Raw genomic sequence first — 21,618 nt, forward strand, 5'->3', positions numbered from 1 at the left:
AAAGGCTCATCTTGCAACTTCTGCAGATCGTGAGCAAAGCACTGAAAGGTTTCTGGGAGAGGGGATGCAGCAGTGGATAGTGTGGGCAGGCAGCCTGCTGCTAATCAGAAGCTCCTTTATTTCACAGTGGGAGCAGGACTTAAAATGCAGCAGCCCATATGCACGTCCTTCTGCTCAAAGCCCTCCCTGCTTTGATAAGGATGGTACAGGCTGTGCTGAGCTGCAACTCGATAAATATCAGCCAATTCTCTCTCTCCCTAGAGGGGCAGGGAGAGAGATGCCTTCTGCACCATCCAAGGGCTGAGGACAAGTAGCTGAAGTCATCTTGGAATGTTCTTGGAACTACAGCAGAGCCAGGGCAGTGCAGGCAACCCCACAGGTGTTTCATCAGTTCATTCTTGAGCATGAAGTACCCTCAGAACTTCTTCAAAGACTTTCTGGGCAGCCACAGTTAAGCCTTTTATTTTAATTAACCATCTTTCCTTGGTGAGTCCCAGAGTCCCCAGGTCTGACTTTTGATTTTGCGAATGCAAATGGAGAAGGTGCTGCAGTGATACCCATATCTAAGGCAGATGCGCTGCCAACCTAAATTCTTTTTTTCCACGCATGTATGTGAGCTGTCCTCAAATTTGTGTGCTGAGACATGCACATTTTATATTCCAATAGTGCCTTGCACCCCCCCCCCCCCCCCGCCCCAGGCTTTTGTTGCAGCCTCACCAAAAATATACATTCACATGACTCTGGAATAAAACAGGAAAGTCTCATCTGCCTGGGTAGTTCCCTGGTGAATTTACATTCTTCTTTCCTTAAGAGCTCTATTTTCTGCATTCATTTGGATTATGGTAACCTTTTCTGTTTAAAATTCTTGTCCCTTTCTTGATCCAGGTTACTTTAAATAGAAGAGGAAAGGAAATTAACAGAGGAACCAGCAAAGCTCATCTCATGTCTCAGAATTGATTCTCTGACCTTTTTTACTATTTGTGTCCCCCCACGAAAATCTGCTTTTCATCTGCACCATCCCAACCTCCTGCAATAGAGGAAGTCCCCGAAGCTTTTTGAGCCCTTTTCAAAGATTCCACCTCTGCAGCCAGACATCGAGCTTCGTTTCTGGTAAGGTTTTCAATCTCTCTCACCCCTTTGTCTGGGTTTTATACGTCACCCTCTTCCTCTTGGGTGGGCAAAAAGGGGACGGGTGCTGCTGCTGTGCTGACTCCTGACTGGGTCACCCAGCGCTGCTGGGCTGTCGGGCTGGGCTATAAAACTGAGCCAAGGCAGCGCAGCTGCCGCGCACACCGGACTGAACCCGCAGTCGGCGCAGGACCGTGCGCAGCCTCTGCCGCCTCCTGCCTTGTTGTTTTTCCTGGAATACTGATCCGACCTCGGGAGCAAGATGTGCAAGGGACTCGCTGCACTGCCAGCCACTTGCTTAAAAAGGTACTGTTTATTTCTGAGCATCTGGTAATGGTCTTGTTAGCCCGGAGACACGCTGATGCATTGCGCTTTGTGTCCGAGGCAGGAGGACGGATTTGGCTCTGATTATTTTGCAAGATTAGATACAAATGACTGCTTAGAGGCTTTTGTGTTTTTTTTTCAGCTAGAAGCAGATTTGCAGAAAGGTTTTGTACGGAGCTGGGAGAACTCTAAAGCCTTCCTTCCCATCTTCCCCGTCATCAAAAACAGCAGCTTTAAGCATTGCTGATATTTTGATATTCCTGTCAGCTGCTTCTGCTGCAGACTTTGCACCCCTTTTCTCCTTTGGCTCTTCTCTGCTAAATTTTCTTGATTCTTTTGAGGGGGAAGCAAGGCAGACAGGATAACAATTAAGGATTATCCCCTGAAATGCATTTCAAATGCAGATATGCAGCATGGCAGCACCAGAGACCCGTGTGCCAGCAGGCAGGGATGCGGGCACGGTGGATGTGGATGCGGCACCAGCTGCTGTGGGATCAGCCTGAGTTCCCTGGGCGATGGTGAGGGGCCAGGTTAGGCTGTTCCCCAATGCACAGCCCTGTGGGGCTGGAGCGGGGCTTATCACACCCCTGCCGTGTGGTGCCAGTCAGGATGGGCTGAACTGTAGCCCTGCAGGACCTGGCTGCACGCCGGTGTGTGGGATCATCAGAGCAGAGCCTGCACAGCCCCAAATGTGCCCTCGGCAGCATGGCCTGCCCCATAGCCCAGCACGAGGGGGCTCTAGGCTGGCATGAGCCCTCCTGGAGGAGTGTTACTCCCTTTCAGGTGCTCTGGAGCTTGGAGATCTCCAGGAGGGAGGCACAATGCTCCCTTCTCATCCAGCCCATCCAAACTCGTGCGGGTCTCTGCTGGTGCAGTGCTGCCTTTCTGCCCACGCGTGCCTGCAGCAGCACTCCTGAGGCTGCTTCCCAGCAGATGGGCAGTGGCTTGGGAAAATGCAAGCAAAGACTCAGCTGGCTCTCATACGGGGATGGGAGCTAAAGATGATAGCTTTATCCTATCATCTGAGGATAAAGCTTCCTGCTCATGGTTGGATTTAAAAACAGGTGCTGAAAATGCGAGGAAAAAGTGTTGACACTTCCAATTTGCAGGAACATTTGATGAGGATAAAAAAAAATTGAAAAATGCAAGGAAAAATAGTTCACATCTTTTAAACACCTCTGTCTAGGATTCCCAGCAAAATCCCTCTCTTCCAGAAACCTGTGGGACTGGCTGCAAGCAGCAGTGTCTTGTTTCCTCCTGCTGCCACCCTCCTGCAAACCTGAGCAGTCTCCTTCTCCTGGGCAAGGAGTATGACAGCACTAGGCAGCCCAAGGCTGGCAGCCCAGAGTCCCCATGGGTGCCTGGGCAGAGCCTGGGTGTTGGTGTTGGCCACAGGCACCCTGCTCTAAAGCAGCTGTGAGCTCCCTTTGCTCTCCCCGAGTGCTGGAGCTGTTAAGGGAACATTTCTGAGACAAGCAGTGAGATCAGGTATGGCCAGGACCCCTGACAGGGCACTGGAGCAGAGAGCAGTGCTGGGGGGCTGAGCAGCTACTGGAGATCAGCCCTGTGGCACAGACTCTTGCTCTTTTCCCGGCTCACATCTAAGGAGAAGGAGAAGAATTTCCTGCTTTACACTATGGCTGCACCTTGGGGCAGGCCAGGGCTTGTGCCCCTGCGCAAGCAGGCACCCACCCCCTATTCTTAAACTGGAAGGAAACCCAGAGAGGTGCCAAGGCCAGTATCAGCTGCATACCTAGAAGCTGCTGTGAAGAAAGGATTGTCCTGAGCTGGAAGGTGGAACAGAATTAAGGATGAATCTTCAGAGGAGCTTGCTGTGGAGCGAGGGAGCAGCTTGCAGCAAGTGTGGGCTGGTTGTGGTGGAGCTCTTGGCTCATCCCCTGACTTCACCCCACAGTCTTGCTCCAAGCCATTGATTTCCTCCCTTCCCTCTGTGTCATGAGCTTGGTGGGGTGGTCTGGCACGGCCCTGCTGTTCCTCTGCCAGCTGATGAAGTGGGGAAATGGCAGGGGCTGCAGGAAGGGATTAGTAAGGGTGTAAGAACCACACATTGGCAGCTGGGCAAATCAGCTCAAGGAGAGGTGACACACACAGCATGGTGGTGCTTTTCTATCACAATATTTTTACTGTAAACAGTAGGAAAACAGCAGCTTCTCCCCCTTTGCCACCTGCTTTGAGTCTGATGACCTTCTCAGCAAGATGCTGTTGAACATGAAAAATGACTTCTTTGGCATTGTGTTTGTCTGGAATGAAAAATATGCATTATGCAATGAGGGGAAAATCAGCACTGGAGTCCCTGTCAGTGACCTGCATTTGTGTCACTGAGTAATGCTGGAGGAGGCTGCAGAGGGAATGCAAAGCATTGTCTTCATCTCCTCCTCGATTTTTTTTCTTTCAGTGCCAAAGACATGAAGCACCGTCTGGGCTTCTTGCTGCAGAAGTCAGATTCCTGTGACTACAGCTCTTCCCAGGGCAAGAAGGAGAAGTTATCTTCAAGCCAGAGGTAAGAGCAGGTGCTGTCACCTAGTTAATCCCAGACTGGCTGCAGCATGTTGTGTAAGAGCAGGTGCTGTCACCTAGTTAATCCCAGACTGGCTGCAGCATGTTGTTTATTCCTTCACCAAGCCAGACTCCATTAGTGCTTCTGGTGCTGCTTCCCAGTTCTTCCTGAACACCTGTGCTTGGATCTAGTGCGGCAATAGCCCTCAGGTGTTGATAGTCCTGTCAGCTGACCATCAACACCTGAGGACTTCAATTTCCATGAAGAATGCTGAACTAGAGGTCCCTTCTGGCACCACTTCCGTGATTCAATATGAATGAGCACAGGGGAGGGTGTGTACAGTGTCCTGCACAGGGGAATGACTCCATTCCAGACCCAGTGCAACTGGACACATTGCAGAATCAGCATCCCATGCCTCTTTGGGCTGGATTTGTGCAGTGGTCCACACAGCTGCACAGAGGTGTAGGCACACAATCCATCCAGCAGCCTGTCAGGGTGTCACTGCTCTCCCCAATCTGCAAGGACACAGTGTTCTCTCCAAAGAGGGCTCCAAAAGCCAAGGTTTGCTACTGGAACAGATGAGCCCTAGGGTGTTCTAGTATGATAGAGGGAATGAATGTAGGATGTGTTCCCTGTGTGTTTCCAGTTCCTACATTCCTCTTTTCCACATAGCTAACTGTTTCCCTGACAGGTTAAGGGAACCAGTCCTTTGGAGTTCACTGATATGACTTCTAAGAGTGATTCCAGACCTGTGCTCCAGCAAGAGATGCAGCCAGGCACAAAATAAATATGAAGTCCACACCAATTTTTTTCCAGGAAAATTCATTTCTAGCCCATGGCTGGTGAGGAGGATTGCAAACCAAAATTTCTGTAGGTTAGATCTGGGATCCCTGGGGGTATCTGTAAAACAAGCTGATATTTCATTCTCAGTCTCCAGTGTATGCTCTTACAACAATCAGGGAAAAAGATTTTTCTAGTGGTGTTGAGAAACAAACCAAATTTGTCCTTTCTGTACTCTCTTTAACTCAGCTCTGTGTTTCTCCCTTTGTCTCTTCTTAGGCTTAGCCAAGAGGAAGTAAGAAAATGGGCAGAGTCTTTGGAAAATTTGATCCATCATGACAGTAAGTGAAGAGGGCTCTTATGCTGCCTGCAGAGCATGTGTGCTCTGAACAGTCCTGGGAGGGCACACAGGACATTATCTGATTGTCTCTTAGGGGCACACAGGAGCTCCTTTGGCCACGGAGACCTCTGGGAGGGGTGGGGAAGGGGTCTCTTGCCCAGATCCAAGGCAAGGGTCAATCCCAATGCATCATGAGTGTGGTTTTGGCCTACTGCTGAGCTGTCTGTTTTGTGAAAGCAACTGGTTTAGCCCTTGTGCAAGAGGAGGGCAAGACTGGGACACACAGTTAGTGGTGGGTTAAACAAGAGCCAAAAGGTGGAGATATTATTTGCAGCTGAACCCATGGGAGACTTTGCCTTCCCATCAGCTGTGGGCTACACTCACGTCCTTGAGGTTTCCTTCACATTGTTCCCATGGTCTGAGACTCTGTGGAGCATGCTGGCTGTCTCCTCAAGGCCTCCTGGGAACACACGAGTTGCTTGTGTTCCCCTGGCAGAGACACTGAAGGTCACAGTGGGGGAACAGGCAGCTGGGCCCCCACGTGTGACATCCCCATGGGACCTGTCTGCATTCCAGCCTCCCCACTGCCAGCCCCAGGGCAGCTCCTCATTCAGCTCTGGGAAGGAGAATGCACAATCACTGTTTGCTGGGATTCAGGGGTGCAAATGTTCAGGGACCAACACTCTTGCCTGACCTGGTTTTCCTCTGAACAATCCATAGGAGGACTGGCTGCTTTCCGTGCTTTTCTCAAATCTGAGTACAGCGAGGAAAACATTGAGTTCTGGGTCAGTTGTGAGGAGTACAAGAAAACCAAGTCACCAGCCAAGCTCAGCCCCAAGGCCAGGAAGATCTATGATGAGTTTATCTCAGTGCAGGCCACAAAAGAGGTACGTGCACTGAACATTCCTTGGGCAAAGGCACCACCCTAAATTCTGAACTAGCAGCGCAGCCAAGCAGAAGTCAATAATTTTACAAGAGATGAAGGCTTCTGCTTCTCTGCTAGTTAGCAAGGACATGGTGGGTCTTTTACTGATTTTTATATTAAATTTGGCTAGAGAGAAAGCATGTTTAGTTACAACCACATGGCCATTCCATGTGCACACTGAAATGGGAGAAGCCTAAGAGGCCCATAATTCCCAATGTTTCAGCTCCTCCCATGCAGTTTGAGTTTCCTGGCTAGCTGCATCCCGGAGGGATGTATGTGTCAGTCTCCCCTGACAGCTCTTCTGGTAGCAGAGATGCATTGGTATCCAGCTGCACAGATTCTGCTGAGGCTACAGGGTGTCAAACAGCCATTTCAGACAACTGCTCAGCAAGCACACATGGTAGAGAGACACTTGGATTTTCCCTTTCCTATGCCCCATCTGGGACAGGTTCTACTTACACTGTCCCTTTGGCCCTTTGACAGGTGAACTTGGATTCATGCACACGGGAGAAGACGAGCCACAACATGCTGGAGCCTACACTGTCCTGCTTTGATGAGGCTCAGAGAAAAATATTCACCCTCATGGAGAAGGATTCTTACCGTCGCTTCCTCAAGTCCCCTTACTACCTGGACTTGGTCAGCCCACCTGGTGCTGGCTGTGGGCCTGAAAACTGCAAAAGAAACCACATTCACAGCTTAGACTGCAACTCCAACATCATCTCTCAGTGCGCCTGAACCTGCAGCAAGGCAGGGGTGGGCTGGGCTCTTGCAGAATATGTGGCAGCAAAAGCACTCATTGGCATGAAGCAACAGAGCTGTCTCCAGTAGCCGTCTAATGTTCCAGTTGTATCCCATGTCATGCAGCAGCCAGCATTTGTAACCCAATCCAGGCTCAGTGTGTGTAGCAAACCCTCCTCTGATGGGTCGGTGTAGGAGCGCTGGGGTCTGTGTCTGGCAGGAGCTGGGGCAGTCGCTGCGTGTGCTGAGCTGTGTGAGCCCAGCAGGGTGCTGGGGAGCCCCAGTGAGCCCTGGCTCTGCCCACGGAGGGACCAGACTGGCGAGGTCACCGTGTGACACACAGCGAGGTGCAGGGCAAAGGGGAAGCCGAAGGAAGTGCTGGGGACTGTGATCTCCCCTTTCTAATCTGCAAAGGTTTAGGTGAAAAGGGCTGGCTCTGGTTCTTAGCTGTTCATAACTCCCAAATGTCCAGGCTGTCAGGAGTGTTTGCTCAGAGCTCAGGCTGTGCTGCATTGCAGTATCAGGCACAGGAAGAGCTCCTACTCTTTCTTGAAGGGGGACCAAAGCTTTTTGGACAGCCTCCCTCAATCATCACAGCCACAGTCGCAGGGAAGCTCAGCCTCCCTTGGCCATCACGGGAAGCTCTTCCCTCTGGCTGCTGCTCCCTCTGTAGCATCCTTTTTATGCTGGCCAAGGATCTTCCCTAGGGCTGTGCAGAGCTGTCACTTTGGGGGAGGCTCATTATTTCCTATATTATTAATAGCAACCTTCATGCTCCCAGGTTAAATAGTCCAGCAGAGCAGAACAGAAACATGTTCGTTCTCTCCCAGACAGGTTCATATTCCTGACTCTGGGAGTGCCATTTCAGGTTTGCCTGTCCTGGCTTGTAAGAAGCATTTTGTGAGGGAATAGGACCACCATATCTGAGGAAGAAAGGCCCTGCTTGGGAGTACTTGAAAATGTTGGAGTTTTTTAAGGTGTTATTTATGTATTTCAGTAGTAGCATGACTCACTTTTCCTGAAGATGGTAGGAGGAATGTGTCTATCTCATTACTGCTGCGGGGCTTTGCCAGAAGGCCGCTGACTTTTTAATTGCTGTGGTGAGATACGGCCTTTGCTGTGGGCTTTGGCACTCTCCTGCAGTGGGAAGCACAGGAGGCAGCTGCAGGATTGCTGCCGTGAGCTGCAGCACAGGTGTCTCACTGTCCCCCAGCCTTGGTCTCTCCTTCATTAGGTATTGCTGCTCTGGCCACTGTGTACCCTGCACTCTGCATCCAGTCCAGACAGCAGCTCTCACACCGGGGTTTTGGCATGGCAGGAGGAGGTTGTGGCTCTCCAGGCCCATAGAGAAACTTCTTTTTTTAACATGTGCTTTATTTTATATTTATTCAATGTACCAACACCTATCACCCTGCATGCTCAGCTAAGAGATGGAGAGGCTTGCTAAAGCACTGAACATAGCCAAGCATGTGGCTATGTTTTTTTTTTCCCTGGTACTGGGAACTCTTGGTAACTATTGCAAAAACTGTATCAATATTTAAATAATGATGAATGCAGTCTAAATAAAATGTTTGTGTTAGTCCCTTCTAAAATGCTATTATGTGAACAAAAGAAAATGCATGGAGATCCAATTAATTGGACAAGGTCGCTCTTAAAAGTTTTGTTACAAGTGGCTTCACTCAGAGATTGTTTTAAGTCACAGAAAGATGAAACAGCAGATGAAGCAACAACAATTATATCCTTCAGACACCTTCAGCACCATGAGCCTGGGGGATAAGGGGTTTTTATGGGTCTATGCCTTGCCTGGCCATCAGCTCAGCATGGGGATTAGCCATCCTCACCAAGGCTCTGGGGTGAGTGTGAGCCCCCCCCCCCAACAGCTTTGGAGTGGGGAAGATCAAGGACGCCTTCTCTGATGCAGATGTGTTGCAACCCTGAACGGACAGAACACATTTTATCCCAAAGCTGAGCCTGTCCCTGGGCCATATCCTGTGGGTGCAGAGAGCAGGCCTGGCTCTTGCTCAGCCCCAGCTCCAGCTGCTGCTACTGGAGCCTGAGACAGCATAGGACCGTGGCCTATGGGTGTGTTTCTTCTGGATCAGCTCCCTGGGGTGATTCCCTTTCCAGTTCACTAAGAAACCACTGCATCATTGCAGCAGAAGCTCCCAGAGACTTTTGGTCTTGCCAGGGCTTTTGGGAGTTTTTTTTAAGTTTTCGGAGTGCTCTGTAGTGGGAAAGAAAGTGCTGCACCTTCAGAACAAAGAGACAAAATGAACAGTCCATTGAGACAGTAGCAGAAATACATGTTTATGTGTGGATTACTGAGTGGTACATGAATATAGGTTAACACAACTCAGTGCGCACCAGCTCCTCACATCTTCCCCACATGACTATCCCATGGAGAACTCCAGACTGAAAACCTGCAGCTCATGGGTGGGAGGAGCTGATGTGCCCTCCTGCCTTTGCTCCAGCCCTTGGCCACAGCATGCAGCACCCTCCAGGGAGTGACCAAGGCCTGAGGGAAGCCTGGATGAGCTCTGGGACACTTTCAGCCACTGGGCTTTGGCAGTGCCCAAGTCTGGGACTGGGCAGCCCTGGTGGTGTCCAGCCTCAGGATGCAGGGCAAGAGCTGTGTGGTTCTCCCTGTGACTGATGTGTGAGGCTTTAGGTTACTGGTCACCGTAAAACACACATCGAACCATCCTCTGGTGTCTCTCTGGGCTATGCAGCTGTAGGGAGCCATTTTCCACATGTGCCTGTGGCAGGGAGTGGGTGCCAGGGTGGCGTGGAGGCAGTGCCTGGTGCCCCATGCCCCTGGCTGCAGCGTGGGGCTGCCTTGCCCCACAGCAGAGATAGGGGTCCCTCAAGGGGCACGAGACCTGCCTCCTGCACCAGCCCAGGTGCCAGGATGGCACACAGAGGCCATGGGCACAGGGTTATCCTGAAGGATGCACCTTTGTGTTCTCTCAGCTGGATGGCCAATGTCTGGAACAATGCAAAACCCACACGCACTCCTCTCTGTGATGGACCCCAAGCACTACATTTTTGTGGTGTGGAAACTGCTTTCTGGCTCTCTGACTCTCAGGGCGTCAAGATACCCATGTTACAAGTATATATGTGTGTGTAAGTGTATATATGAATACAGGAATACAGATGTACATGTTGTGTTTATATACTGCTGTATATGCCAAATTTCACAAGAGCTAGAGTGATAAAATACATGAAGTATCTCCTATCTGAAATATGATGGTTGGCATCAGCCCAATAGCAAATACCTCTGGGCTGATGGAAAGCTGGGCCGTGGGGCTGGTACAGGTGTTGTCACCTTTCTGGGCAAGGCTGCTGGAGTAATTAGCCAAATGGCCCTTCTACACAAACACAACTTCCCTAGAGCTCCAAAATGCTTCAGTGGCCACATTTTCTGGCCACCCAGTAGATCACGGGCAGCCCCCAGAGTAGACTTCCAACATTTTAACAGAAATTGAGCCAGGGAGGGGTTGCCAACAGAGCTGTGGCATTTCTCCTGAATCCAGCCTGTGCCTTTCTTTTCAGTACATACATACCCAGACATCTTCTCCCTGCCCCATGTGTTGTTGCTGCAGCAGTGATGTCCCAGGATTTGATGGTGCATAGCAAGAGCCTCCAGCAGCATCCCCACTTTATGGCAGTGGTGCTGGTGGCATTTAACTGTGAAACATGTGAGGGAACCTGGAAATAGCTGCCAAAGGATTAAGCAGAAATGAAAGATCCAGGTCTTCCGGCAGGGAAACCTGTTCCATTTTGCTTTTCTGAGTCATGCTGTAAATGAGGAGCTTGAACATGCTGAACCCACTTGAATTGACACCAGCTCATGGAGACTTTGGGAGGGTGCAGGGAGCGTGTGCAGACAGAGGTGGGGAGAGCACCCTGCAGCAGAGGGGCTGGCCAAGCCCCGTCCCACAGCTAGCCCTGCTTCTGCCTCCCCCTTGTTGCCCACCTGAATGATGGACACTGCTGGGGGGTCCTGTGCCCTTTTGATGGGACCCTCCTACTGCTCATGGGCTCCCTTGGGCTCTTTAGGTCACCCAAGCCACCCTCTGCATTCACCCCAGGGGAATGCCTGTAAGCATCAACCCTGCTGCTCCAGCACCAACTTTCCCAGGCCTTTTGCTCCAGAGCTTAAAAAAAGAGTCACACTTGTGACTGCCTCCATCCTTCCCCTGCCTCCCCACTCCTGCCTGGAAAACACAGCCCATTTCCTGCTGCTTGGGATGTATTTTTCTTCATTGCCATAGTGACAACGTGTAAATATTTGAGACTGGCAGGGTTGTGATCAGATTTTGAAAGTCTTGAAGAGGCTGGCAAATCCATTGTTTATGTTACTGCATTTTGCATAGAGTCCCATGACTAGCAGTGAGGCAGAGCAGCCCCGAATGCCCGTGGGTAGCAGGGCCACAGATGTTTTGCTGGCACCTGTCAGGCTGCTGGCTGAAGCAGCTCTTTGCAAGCCATGACCCTGTGGATGATGCACCAGGAAACCAACTCAGGGATGAACCATCTGGGCCCTGTGGAGCAGGGGTTTGTCACATTTCCCTCAAAGCTGAAATGAGACCTTGTGGGCTGCTTTTCATGTATGCCCTTGCCCCATCCTCAGGTGTGATTTATTCTTTTAGCAGAGGGCTGGCTTTGAATCATTAGAAAGCAACTAGTCCTTTTTAGAGACAGCCCATGGAAACACATGGCCTGGGTAGATAGGAGGAGACAGCAGAGAGAGATGCAGGTTACACAAACTCAGCAGGGTCTACATTCTGTTCTAGAAGCCAGGGGATTATTTTTCACATTTCCAATGGTGGGTTTGTGTTTGGTTTGGATTTTTCGAATTGGATCTGAACAGCTGGAATTTCATCTTTCTTTTTCCCCAGCATGTCTTTCCTTCCTCCTGTGCGATGCTGGGTTTGTGCAGGAGCATTGCTTTGGCGTGCCTACCACAGAGAGAAGGAACTGAAACAAGAGAGCCCCCTGGCAGCCCCCAGAGCTGCATCCCAGCACATCACAAGGGCTGTGCACTGGGATGTGGCACAGGATGTGCCCTGGCAGCTCAGGGCGCTGTGCAAAGGTTGGAGTGAGCAGGAGTTCTGGGTTGCTAAGCAGTCCTGGTGTTTTAGACCAACAGGTCTCATTTTATCCTCTTGTTTTTATATTTAGAGGGAAGCAAACAGGCTGACTCCGAGTGGAGCTGCTGGGGAAGAGGTGCCACAAGCTCGCTCTGCTCACCCCTGGTGCCAGCCAGGCATACCCTGCAGCACCTGCTTCTGCCGTACAGCGGTCCCTGCCCTCCTTGTCACAGTGCCATCCTTGCTGTACGTGTCAGTGTCACTGGTGTCCCTGCCGTGCCCCCGTCCCTGGCTGGCTGTCACTCTGCCTGCTGATTGGCTGCTTTCGAAAGGAAGGTGATGCAAATCGGGCAGTGGATATGTCTCACGTCACCTTGGCCAGGGAGGGGAGCACCTGCAGAGCACCTGTGCAGTCTCAGCAGCAGCCGGGGAAGGTGGGAGAAGGGAGCGAGCCTGGGCCAAACCGGCAATATGGGCAACACTGTCAGAAAAATTGTCATATTCTAAGGAGCCCTAAGAATGCAAAATCATCACCTCAGAGCCTCCAGCTAATGCCAAGCTCCACAGCATCAGGGATGTGTCAACTGGCCATATGGCTCCTGGTCACTGCAGAGCTGCGGCTGCTCCCTCACCCTTCTGGGTCCCAACTCCAGGGAGTTTCTGCAAATTGGTCTTTTGTGGGAGAAGAAAGAGATAGTAAGAGAGGAAACACCAGGACATCGGACAGTCCAAAGCATGGGGGGAGGAGCTTAGCAACACCTCTGAGTGCTCTAGGTGGTATGGAGAAAGCAAAGCAGCTGCAGGAGAAGGGGCAGGTGTTTAGACAGAAGCAGCAGGGATGCCTTGCACAGCCCTGCTGCATTGCTACTTGATTAATTCATGATAAAACTCGGATCGCAAAAATCTGGGCAGGGAGTCTTTTTCCATCAGGGCAAAGATCCTCTTCTGGGCCATGTCAAAGCTGGTTGGTGATGGCTCCACCAGGTTCTTCATGGTCACAGCCTTGGTGAAGTGGTCGATGTTCACCTGTCATGAGAGTGTCAGAGGGATGGGAGCCTGCCTTTGGAGGGCTGAGTGATGGTCTCCCCTTGCCACTCTGGCCCACCAAAAGTCACGCAAAGGGTGAGGGGAGGGACTGAAGCAGATTCATTTCTCTGGTGGAATTATTGGTGGCAAAGCTGTCAGGATGAGCTCTGTCCTGCTGCAAAGCTAACTTGGGGAGGAAGATTACTGTACATTGTCATCCCTTAAGACTGATGTCACACCTCCATGGGGAGGGTGGGGACAGGCATGTGTTGGGGGTGCCCATGGATGGAGACAGCCCAGCAGAAGCTGAGCATGCAAACAGGGGCTCCAGGGTTGTGAAGGATGGGAGTGCAGCACGTGGGGATGAGGCTGCCCCTTGACAAGGATACAGCCCTCTGACCTCTCAGCCACAGCATGAGGTGCTCTGCAGCCATCGCTGTCCTTTGGGATGGAGGCTGACAGGGCTGCAGCCTCATCCCTCCCAGTACCATCTCCTGTCCCATGGCCACTGACCTCTTTGGGTGCCTCAGTCTGGATGAACTCCTCATAGATCTTTTTGGCCTTCTCTGCCATTTTCACAGGGGACTTGGTTTTCTTGTAGTCCTCGCAGGCCACCCAGAACTCGGCATTCTCCTCGCTGAACTCGGAGCGCAGGAAGCTGCGGAAGCTGGCAAACCCATCTGGGGGCAAGGGGGAGGTGAGCCCTCGCTTCAGCACTGGCAGTGCCAGGGGGGCAAAGCCCTCCCTGAGCACCCCAGGGGACGTAGAAAGAGGGGAGGTGACCAACTGCAGGGAGATGTGAACTTACAGGGGTTTTGCAGGAGCTTCTCCAAGGAATCACGCCACTGCAGAGCCTCCTCTGGAGAGGGCCTGACAAGAGTAAAGAAAGCCCAGCTGGTCCATGGTTACCCCACAGCCCCATCTGGGCTCCAGGGTTTTTAGTAATTCCTTTGAAAACAGGGAGGAATGGAGTAACACGTTGCAGAGACTTTCAAGGCGGAGGCAGTGGTTTGGGGATGGAATGGGGATGCTGCTGCATCACAGCCCAGGGGAGGGTGATAGCCGAGTGCAGGGAGGGTGAGGATGGGGTGGGAAAGGCGAATTCCCCCGTGCTTGGGCAGAGCTGCGACCGAGCTGCAGAGCGAGTCCCTTCTGCAGCCACAGGGCTCCTCCTCGCCCACACACGGGAGGGCAGCGCAGGGGCCCTGCGGGCGGCTGGGAAGCATCCCTGTGTTTTCCTACTGGGGTGGGGAAAGATGCTCCCCGCTGGCCACAGGGGTCTGGTCACTGCGGCCTCGAGCTGCTGGGGCCAGGGTCAGAGCCCTCGGCTCCCACAGCCCGCCCGCCCCGTTCCCACGCCCTGCGGCGGCCCCGGGTCATTGGCACCCTTCCCACTGGAAACCTCCAGTGCTTTCCATCTGCACAGTTTTTCCTCTTTTTTTTTTCTTTAATATGCTTTTCAATGTGATGTTTGCAGTAAGACTGAACGGGTTTGTGGGGTTTTTGTTGTTGGTTTGGGTTTGTTGTTGTTGTTGTTGTTGTTGCTGCTGTTGTTGTTGTTGTTGTTGTTGTTTGTGGCTTTTTGTTGCTTTATTTAAGCCCCGAGGAGTTTCACCAAACTGCCCTGGGCTCCCAGTTCCTTCTCTGCACCCCTGCCAGCATTGGCTGGAGGGCAAGGGAAGGCCCCCTTCTTGGCACTGAGTGCTGGGCTGGCTGAGGACCTTCTCCACTCCTTGAAGGCAATGCTGCACTCTCTTGTTTTGCTGCTGCAGGGGCCACACATGGGGGTTGAAATCCCTTGGCTGAGCAGAGCATCCCTGGGAGCAGGGAGGGAGAGTGGGAAGGACAGCCTATCTTAGTCCTGGGGGCCCAGGAGCTTCACTGGTGGGTCTGGGGGAAGTACAGGTGCTGGTGCCCAGCCATGTCACACTGCCCATGTGGCTCCAGCAGGGAGAGGAGAGTGGCAGGAATGCCAGGCTTGCTCAGGGTGGGTACCAGCCCTTACTTGTCACCAAACCATCAGCAGCAGGCACCATGACAGCGGTTCTTATCCTTCACTTTCTGGACCTTGAACTGTGTTTGCACTTCTGCCAAGGATCAAAGCTATCCCTGCCCCCATGTGCCTGTCAGGTGACTTCTCACCCCAGTGAGGAGGAGAATCACTGCAGCAACCTAACACAACCCAGATTTCCTGGATACCACCAAATTCACCTTCTCATTATCTGAATGTCCCTGGGATGATATTAACTGCGCGTGAGATGCTGACAGGTGAGTGATGCCAGGGCTGCATAGTGATGCAGTGTAGGAGAAAACAGCTCCTCCAGAGAGCAGGGAGTGGGGAGTGGAGATGTTCTCTGGCTTTCTGCAGGGATGGCTAATGGAGATGGACATGTCTCTGTCACAGAGGCATCTGGGGCATGGCAGTGATGGAGTGAGAACCACAAAATCCACCAGGCTCTGCCAGCACTCCTTGGCACAGGCAGCTCTCACCAGGCAGCGCTGTGTCAGGCGGGCACCGTGCTGGCAAACAACCCCCTGTGTGTTACCCGCTGCACCCTGGATTGGCAGGCAAAATAATTAATGTTTCATTTGCTTTAAGTAATGTTGATAAGCCAGTATTATACACTAGCTTGGTGCTGGGGAGCAATGGTCAAGCCAAAGGCCATAGGGTGAGGAGGTCCCATCACCATGAAGCTGCCCCGAGCCAGCCATGCCATGAGGCTGGGCACCCAGCTCAGGGACACACTGCCACCCCAAAGCCAGATGGCTGCAAAGGCTGGCACCTCTGGGTTGAGGCAGGTGACTCAGAGAAGTCCAAGTGCCATATGCCTCTGGGAAAACTTTTATCAAATAGCATGAAATCTCACCAAAAGTAAATTGAGTTTCCATGGGAAATCTAGTTTCCATAGAGCTGTATTACCTGACATGTCTCATGCTGCCCTGACATAACTTCCTGAGCCTGCACCGAGCAGGCAGGTCACGAGGAGCATGCCACAAGCTGCCTGCCATGTAGAGGCTGCTGTGCTAGCCCACAGCAGGGCTCAGCTCCTCTGCATCCCAAAAGGGCTTGTATCCACCCCAATGGCTGGGCACACGTACTGCTGCAGCCCAGCCCAGTGCAGTACTCACTTCTGGGCCTTGGGTGGCTTCTCTGGCTTCTCGGGGTAGGGGATGATGAAGTCAATGGTTGAGTCAGGCTTCTGGAGCAGTGTGCCCAGCTTCGTCTTGATCTCCTTGGCCCTGCAGCAGGGGAGGAGCAGAGACAGGTCAGGCAGAGGAACAGGGCAGTGGGACACTCACAGTCCCTACCCTGCACCCACTCTGTAATTAATTCCAGATGAACAAATGGACCTTAATGCTGTGAAGGCTGTGCCTGTCTGCAGCATTTCTAAACAGGCACTGCGCATTAGCGGCAGCTCTTGATCTCCTGCTCTGTCCCCATCTGTGGCCAGGATAATTGTATCAGCAGGGCTATCAGGCTGCTCTGGGCCTGAATTAGGGGTATGTGTGCAGCACTCAGTCTCTATAGAGATGAGCTTGGAGAGGGGCTGGTGAGGAGGTGAAGGAGCTGCCTTTGGAGAAGAGGCCGTGCTGGGGGCTACCTGCCCCATGGTGCCACCCCACGCTGTGCCACCAGCACACACTGCTGACAGCACTCAGAGCCCTTATATAGATATACAGCATGTTTGTCAGTAATACATAAGCCTTATATCTGCAATGGGAAGGGTCCTGTAAACAGGCACCTCCTGGGTGCTGCCTTCTCTGAGCAGAGAGGGAAAAAATGTTTCAGGAGCTGAAGACTGCCAAAGGCTGACTGCCACTTCCCATTGCACCAAGGCCATGCTCTAGACCTGCATTTGGAGGATGCAGAGAAAACAGGGGGTCCTGGAGCTTGGCAGTAGGCCCAGCTGTCTCCCAAAATGTTCCCTTTCATGCAGTACAAGTAGTAATTAGGTCCTGAGCATCTAAAACTGCTAAGGAGGCTCCCCCCCCCCCACCTCCCCCACTGCAGCTCAGGGGTGGCAGCAAGAGCAGGCTGAGTTTTTGCAGGGAACACTCAGGTGTGCTGTGTGAGGCTGAAGAAATAAAGGAGTGAAAACAGACACCCCTCGCCACCCCCAGTCTCCATCTTTGCAGGGCAGGGTTTTTCCCTGGCACAGCAACATTTGGTGGCTTCCAGGTTATCTTGCTGGCACAGGAGGTGAAGGAGAGGGGACAGACAGCTCCTCACAGGCTGACTGGGCTGAACTTTCAGCATGGCTGGCAAAGCTTCATGGCAGCTCCCTGCAGGGCTGCCTGCAATTTTCCTCTCTGTTGTTTATTTTCACAAGCCCTCTGTGGATGATCGCTCCATTGCTATGTCTGCTATTTCATTTCAATTCCTTTGGGTTTTTCCCTCCTTGTAAAACTCTCTCTCTCTCTCTCTCTCTCTCTCTCTATGTTTTTGGTTTCCACCCACCAGTCCCCACAGGTGACATTTGGACACCTGGCACAGGGATGTCTGCTCTGCTCTGCTCCCTGCCAGCTGCCCCCCATTTCTGCTGCAGAAATCTGTCTCTGAGCAGCCACCCTTGCTGGAGGTGGGCAGCAGGACCAGGCAGAGAGAGCAGCCCAGCCTGGGGCTGCAGGGGCCACCTGCAGCGGGTGTGCAGCACAGGGCAGTACACACCCAGAGACACAGCTGCTGTCATGGACAGCAGCAGCAGCTACAGAGACACTTTCCATTGCCAGTGCTTCTGAGAAAACCTGAACCTTGGAGAGCTCAAGACCTCAGGAAAAGGGTGACAAGGTCACCATGCTCCCACACAGAGCGTCTGGGATGCTGCCCTTCATCCTGCTGTAAGTAAATAAGTAAAATGCAGACAAGTGCTCTGTGCCAGATCTGGCTCTTGATGTCCTGGGGCCAGCTCTCCAGCAAGCCTCAGCTGCCCCTTGGCACCCTGCTGGCCAGTGCTGCTATACTGGGACCACCTGGCATGGCCCTGACCCATGGGGATGGCACAGCTGTAGGGATGGGGAGCAGGTGAAGTGGGCAGCCCCCTTAACACCAAAGCAGTGGGTGGGTGCAGAGGGAGCCACAGGAAAGCTGAGGGGACAGGTTGGCCTCTCCCTTGACTCTCCTTTCCCAGGCATTTGCACTTGTGGCCACAGGTTCCTGCAGGAAGGGGACACATGGGCTCAGGGAGCATCTCTCAGGAGGGGCTGAACAGAAATGCTGGGTGCCACCTTGTCTCTCTCCCAGTGCTCGAGAGGGATGAGTCAGGATGTTGCCACGACCAAGCCCCTGCCAGTGCCAGGTGCTGTGCAGCAGGGACAGTCCCTTCCAAGCAGCTGGACTACGTGTCCCATCATGGGCGGTTCGTCTGGCAGGAGCAGGGGGGAAGAGCAAGGGGCCAGGGGCTGCCCACCTCGGAAGGAAGGACAGTGGATACCAGGAGTTCCTGAGCAGGCAGAGGGATAACACAAGCTGTGCTGGGAGCAGGGACATCCAAAGTCAAACTTAGGCCATGATGACCCAAGGAGCTGGGAAGACAGAAGCAGGATTCTGCTGCTGTTGAAGCAGCACCTGGGAACCCCATGCCCTGGTGCGGATAAGGCCAACACCTACACAAGGTCTGGATGCAGCTGATGGTGACTTCACACAACAAGTGCTCAGACCTGGCTCAAAACCTTGCTCTCTGATTCCCATCCCCTAACAGTGACTCATGGCCAAGAGTGCCAGGCTCAAGAGGTACTGAGGCCCTCAGCAGTCCCATCCTGCTCCATCCCATGGTGTTGCCAAGGGACCCCCAGCAGCTGCCCAATCCACTGGAGCCCTGCAGGTGTGGGGACAGCAGCAGGAGCCTTCCCCCTGCACCAGAGCAATTCCCTGGCAGTGGGACCTTCATGACATCTGTAGAGACAGCAGAGACAAGGAACGTTGTTAAAAGGAAGCAAGGAAGTACAGGAGTGAGCTGAAAGCCTGGAGGCTGAGGGAGGGAAGGGCTATTTAAAGACACCATCCTGGCGTCCTCCAGCAGATGGATTACAAGCTATCAAGCAAGGCTTCAGGGAAGGCTAAACAGCAGGGGGAAAAAGGCAGCTATAAACAAAAAAAGGCATCTTTTAAAGAAAAAAACCCTGGCCAAGTGAGAAAAAGCAAGGGGACTGTAAATGGTGGAAGGTCAACTGTGAGAACATATGGGAGCAAGCCAAGAAAAAGTCTGAGAAATAGCTTCCAAGAAGCATTAATAGAAAATATGGGCTCTGTCAAACATATCGAGGACAAGAAGGGCTGCTGGGGAGGACCAGGAGAGACTCCAGCTTTAAAAGTGAAACAAAAATAGAAGCTCAAAGGAGTTTAAAGCCATAGCTGAAAGCTAAAGATGATGCTGTGCCTGAGGGCAGGGAGGTGCCAGGGGAAATGCCCCTTCACCTGCAAAAGCCTCCCGAGGGGATTTGAGGAGTCATAGAGCTGCGAGAGTGATGCTGTACGGGCATGTCAGTGGCAGGCTGTGTCAGACCCGTGGTGGACACATGGACAAATATGGTCTATTGGAGAGGAGTCAAGGCTCTTCTGGCTGTAGAAAGAGATTCCTTTCAACCTATCATCCCTCTCTGAAGAGGCCAGAAAACACAGAAAACAGCTGTGGGGGGAGCTGAGGGAGCAGCTTCTTGGGTCGGCAGGGCACCTTGGATGGGCAGCTGCAGGGGAAGGTCAGTCCATGGATGGCAGTGTGGGAAGGGAGCACACACCTGTGGGGATGGTGCCAGGGGAAGGCGGGCTTGCAGCTGCCATTCAGCAGGCTCTGGGAAGGGGTCAGTGGCGAGCAGCAGATATCAGAGCTTGGGAACGAGCTGGGAGTAGCTGCAGGAGGGTCTGTGACACAGCAGTGAAGCAGCTGGAAAGCCTCGTAGAGCAATACAACGTGATGCACAGGGGACAAATGCAGTCCTGCTCTGTGTGTCAAAGTGTGAATGCAGCCTTCAAGAGTGAGGATTTGAGGGTATAGCAGATGAAAACATCAGCATAGCAGGAGTGGGAGAAAATCTTTATTAAGAAAATTTACTGTTAAAAAGTGTCAGAAGAGTGGCAACAAGGGTGATAGAGCAGAAATGTGGATCACCCACATGAAACTGGAAGAGTGCTCTTGGCTGCCCATGGCACAGGAGACTGCAGGGGAGCAGGCAAGGTCAGCATGCATTCAGGAGCATCACAGAAAGACAAGTTTCCAACAACAAAACCATCACAGGCCTGCGCTCCTGTTTGTGCCTGTGGTGAGAATTTGCCTTTTGGGCAAGCAGCATCAGCCCTCAGTGGCACAATTTCAGCTGGAACTTCTCTAGAGCTCCCCTCAGGGCAGTGAATTTCCCACTGTCAGTCTCATCCAAAAACCAGTGCTAAGGCATTAGCAGGTGTGGGAACCCTCACTGAGGAATTCACTTGAGTCTATTCCTAAATTTCCCCCTTAGGTGAAGCATTGAGTGCCCTGCTGCTGCAGTGAGACCTCAGGTGCTTGCACCTCTGCTTCTCACTGGACCCCTCCAAAGCCCATGGGAGCAGAGGAGAGGACAGGTTCCAATCAGCATGGAAATGGCCAGGGGCCGGAGCCCACCTGAGCTCCCACGGGGTTGTGAGGAGCCTTTGCCACCATCAGGGGCAGGTTTTGGGGTGCGAACCAGGCTGGACAGGGATGGAGATGAGGATGGGTGCCACAAGGGGGGCAGAGCTGGTGCCCTGTACAGGGCTGAGCCTTGTGACAGGGGCCAGGTCTGACTATTCCATGTGTCAGTGGCACGCAGGCAATTAAAAGAGGATTGTGAGGCACTTTGGAGAGACAGGGCTGTTTCCACCTCAGAAAGGCAAAACCTCTGTCCTGATTTTTTCCTCCTCTCCTCCCCGTGTTTTGTGGAAATTGATAAGATCTGAGGATGAAGCGCTCCTGCCCAGAATGGTGGAGGGCTGGGTTTTGAGCAGCCCAAACTCACCCAGCAGAATGACTCCCAGGGCAGAGTGGGGAGCTCAGGAGCAAATCATCACTCATCCCTCCAAGGAACCTCAGCCACTTGCAGCACCCACTGCGCCACCCCCAGCCAGCTTCCCTTCCCTCCCCGTTCAGAGCTGGATCCTGCCAGTCCCCATGAGAGATGCCCACCCGGGATGTGCTGCAGGAAGAGCCCCTGTGCCCCCAGCCGTCCCGGCAGAGCCCCACGGGGAGGCAGCCCCTGGCATCCCGCACATCCCGGCCGCTCTCACCTCTCCAGGCACGTGTGGGGCAGCGCTGCTAATCCTTTGCACATCTTGGCAGGCTGTAGTTCCCTCGACCGCGAGAAGGGTGTGAGTGATGGCCAAAGCGGGCAGCAGAGGCTCCGTCTGCAGCCCGGCTGCCTCTCTCGTTCCTATATAGCGCCGCAGCTGGACCCCCGCCAGCCCCGTGTCCAATGCCGGCCGCCCTGCTGCAGCTGGCCCCAGCCCCGCCGGCTTCTGGGCTTTGTTTTCTTCTCTCTAAGCTCACGCAGGGGGAAGGAAAATGTGGATTTGCTGGGGTGAGATCAGGTAATCGAATTGGAAGGGCCAAGCTGAGGTTTAGGGGACTTCAGGAAGCCCACAGCATTTCTTTTAATGATTCATCAGGCTCCATGTCAGTATTTAGAAGAGCCAGGTAGAAATCCTTCATTCAAGTGAGATTTTTTGAGTGAAAAATGGAACTTTCAGAAAAATAAAAATGCTTGTGAGAAGTCTTGCTATTTATTTCAAGGCAGTGGC

General features: G+C 52.7%; 2 protein-coding genes across 7 annotated transcripts; one reads left to right on the top strand and one right to left on the bottom strand.

The window, feature by feature from the left end:
• Positions 1 to 213: 213 nt before the first annotated feature.
• RGS4 (regulator of G protein signaling 4) lies at positions 214 to 8,345 on the top strand. Of its 6 annotated transcripts, none has more exons than XM_071435679.1 (6): positions 214 to 486; positions 886 to 1,110; positions 3,869 to 3,973; positions 5,030 to 5,091; positions 5,811 to 5,977; positions 6,499 to 8,345. In XM_071435679.1, exons 3-6 carry the CDS (start codon positions 3,879 to 3,881, stop codon positions 6,748 to 6,750), a joined length of 576 nt encoding a protein of 191 aa, XP_071291780.1. In that variant the 5' UTR covers positions 214 to 486; positions 886 to 1,110; positions 3,869 to 3,878; the 3' UTR covers positions 6,751 to 8,345. The 6 variants fall into 6 exon arrangements, with proteins under 6 accessions (XP_071291780.1, XP_071291779.1, XP_071291781.1 ...); XM_071435678.1 differs by having other exon boundaries at positions 214 to 379; XM_071435680.1 differs by lacking the exon at positions 214 to 486 and adding an exon at positions 649 to 784.
• A 690-nt stretch (positions 8,346 to 9,035) lies between these two features.
• Positions 9,036 to 21,362, bottom strand: RGS5 (regulator of G protein signaling 5). Its single transcript, XM_071435684.1, has 5 exons — positions 21,109 to 21,362; positions 16,002 to 16,112; positions 13,681 to 13,742; positions 13,386 to 13,552; positions 9,036 to 12,872 (listed from the first exon to the last, which is right to left on the bottom strand). The coding sequence occupies exons 1-5, from the start codon at positions 21,150 to 21,152 to the stop codon at positions 12,711 to 12,713; spliced, it is 546 nt and encodes a 181-aa protein (XP_071291785.1). The 5' UTR covers positions 21,153 to 21,362; the 3' UTR covers positions 9,036 to 12,710.
• Positions 21,363 to 21,618: the final 256 nt, after the last annotated feature.

Source organism: Agelaius tricolor, unplaced genomic scaffold (genome assembly GCF_023055355.1).
Source record: "Agelaius tricolor isolate 1412-34295 unplaced genomic scaffold, bAgeTri1.0.p SCAF_11, whole genome shotgun sequence".
NCBI classification, from domain to species: domain Eukaryota; kingdom Metazoa; phylum Chordata; class Aves; order Passeriformes; family Icteridae; genus Agelaius; species Agelaius tricolor.

Excerpts from the sequence above, each read along its gene's own strand:
- RGS5 (XM_071435684.1), bottom strand. The coding sequence starts at position 21,152 with ATGTGCAAAGGATTAGCAGCGCTGCCCCACACGTGCCTGGAGAG. Across the intron at positions 13,743-16,001 it reads AAGCCACCCAAGGCCCAGAA|GCCCTCTCCAGAGGAGGCTC; the intron begins GTGAGTACTGCA and ends TACTCTTGTCAG. Across the intron at positions 12,873-13,385 it reads AGACTGAGGCACCCAAAGAG|GTGAACATCGACCACTTCAC; the intron begins GTCAGTGGCCAT and ends CTCTCATGACAG.
- RGS4 (XM_071435677.1), top strand. The coding sequence starts at position 1,391 with ATGTGCAAGGGACTCGCTGCACTGCCAGCCACTTGCTTAAAAAG. Across the intron at positions 1,435-3,868 it reads CCAGCCACTTGCTTAAAAAG|TGCCAAAGACATGAAGCACC; the intron begins GTACTGTTTATT and ends TTTTTCTTTCAG. Across the intron at positions 3,974-5,029 it reads AAGTTATCTTCAAGCCAGAG|GCTTAGCCAAGAGGAAGTAA; the intron begins GTAAGAGCAGGT and ends GTCTCTTCTTAG.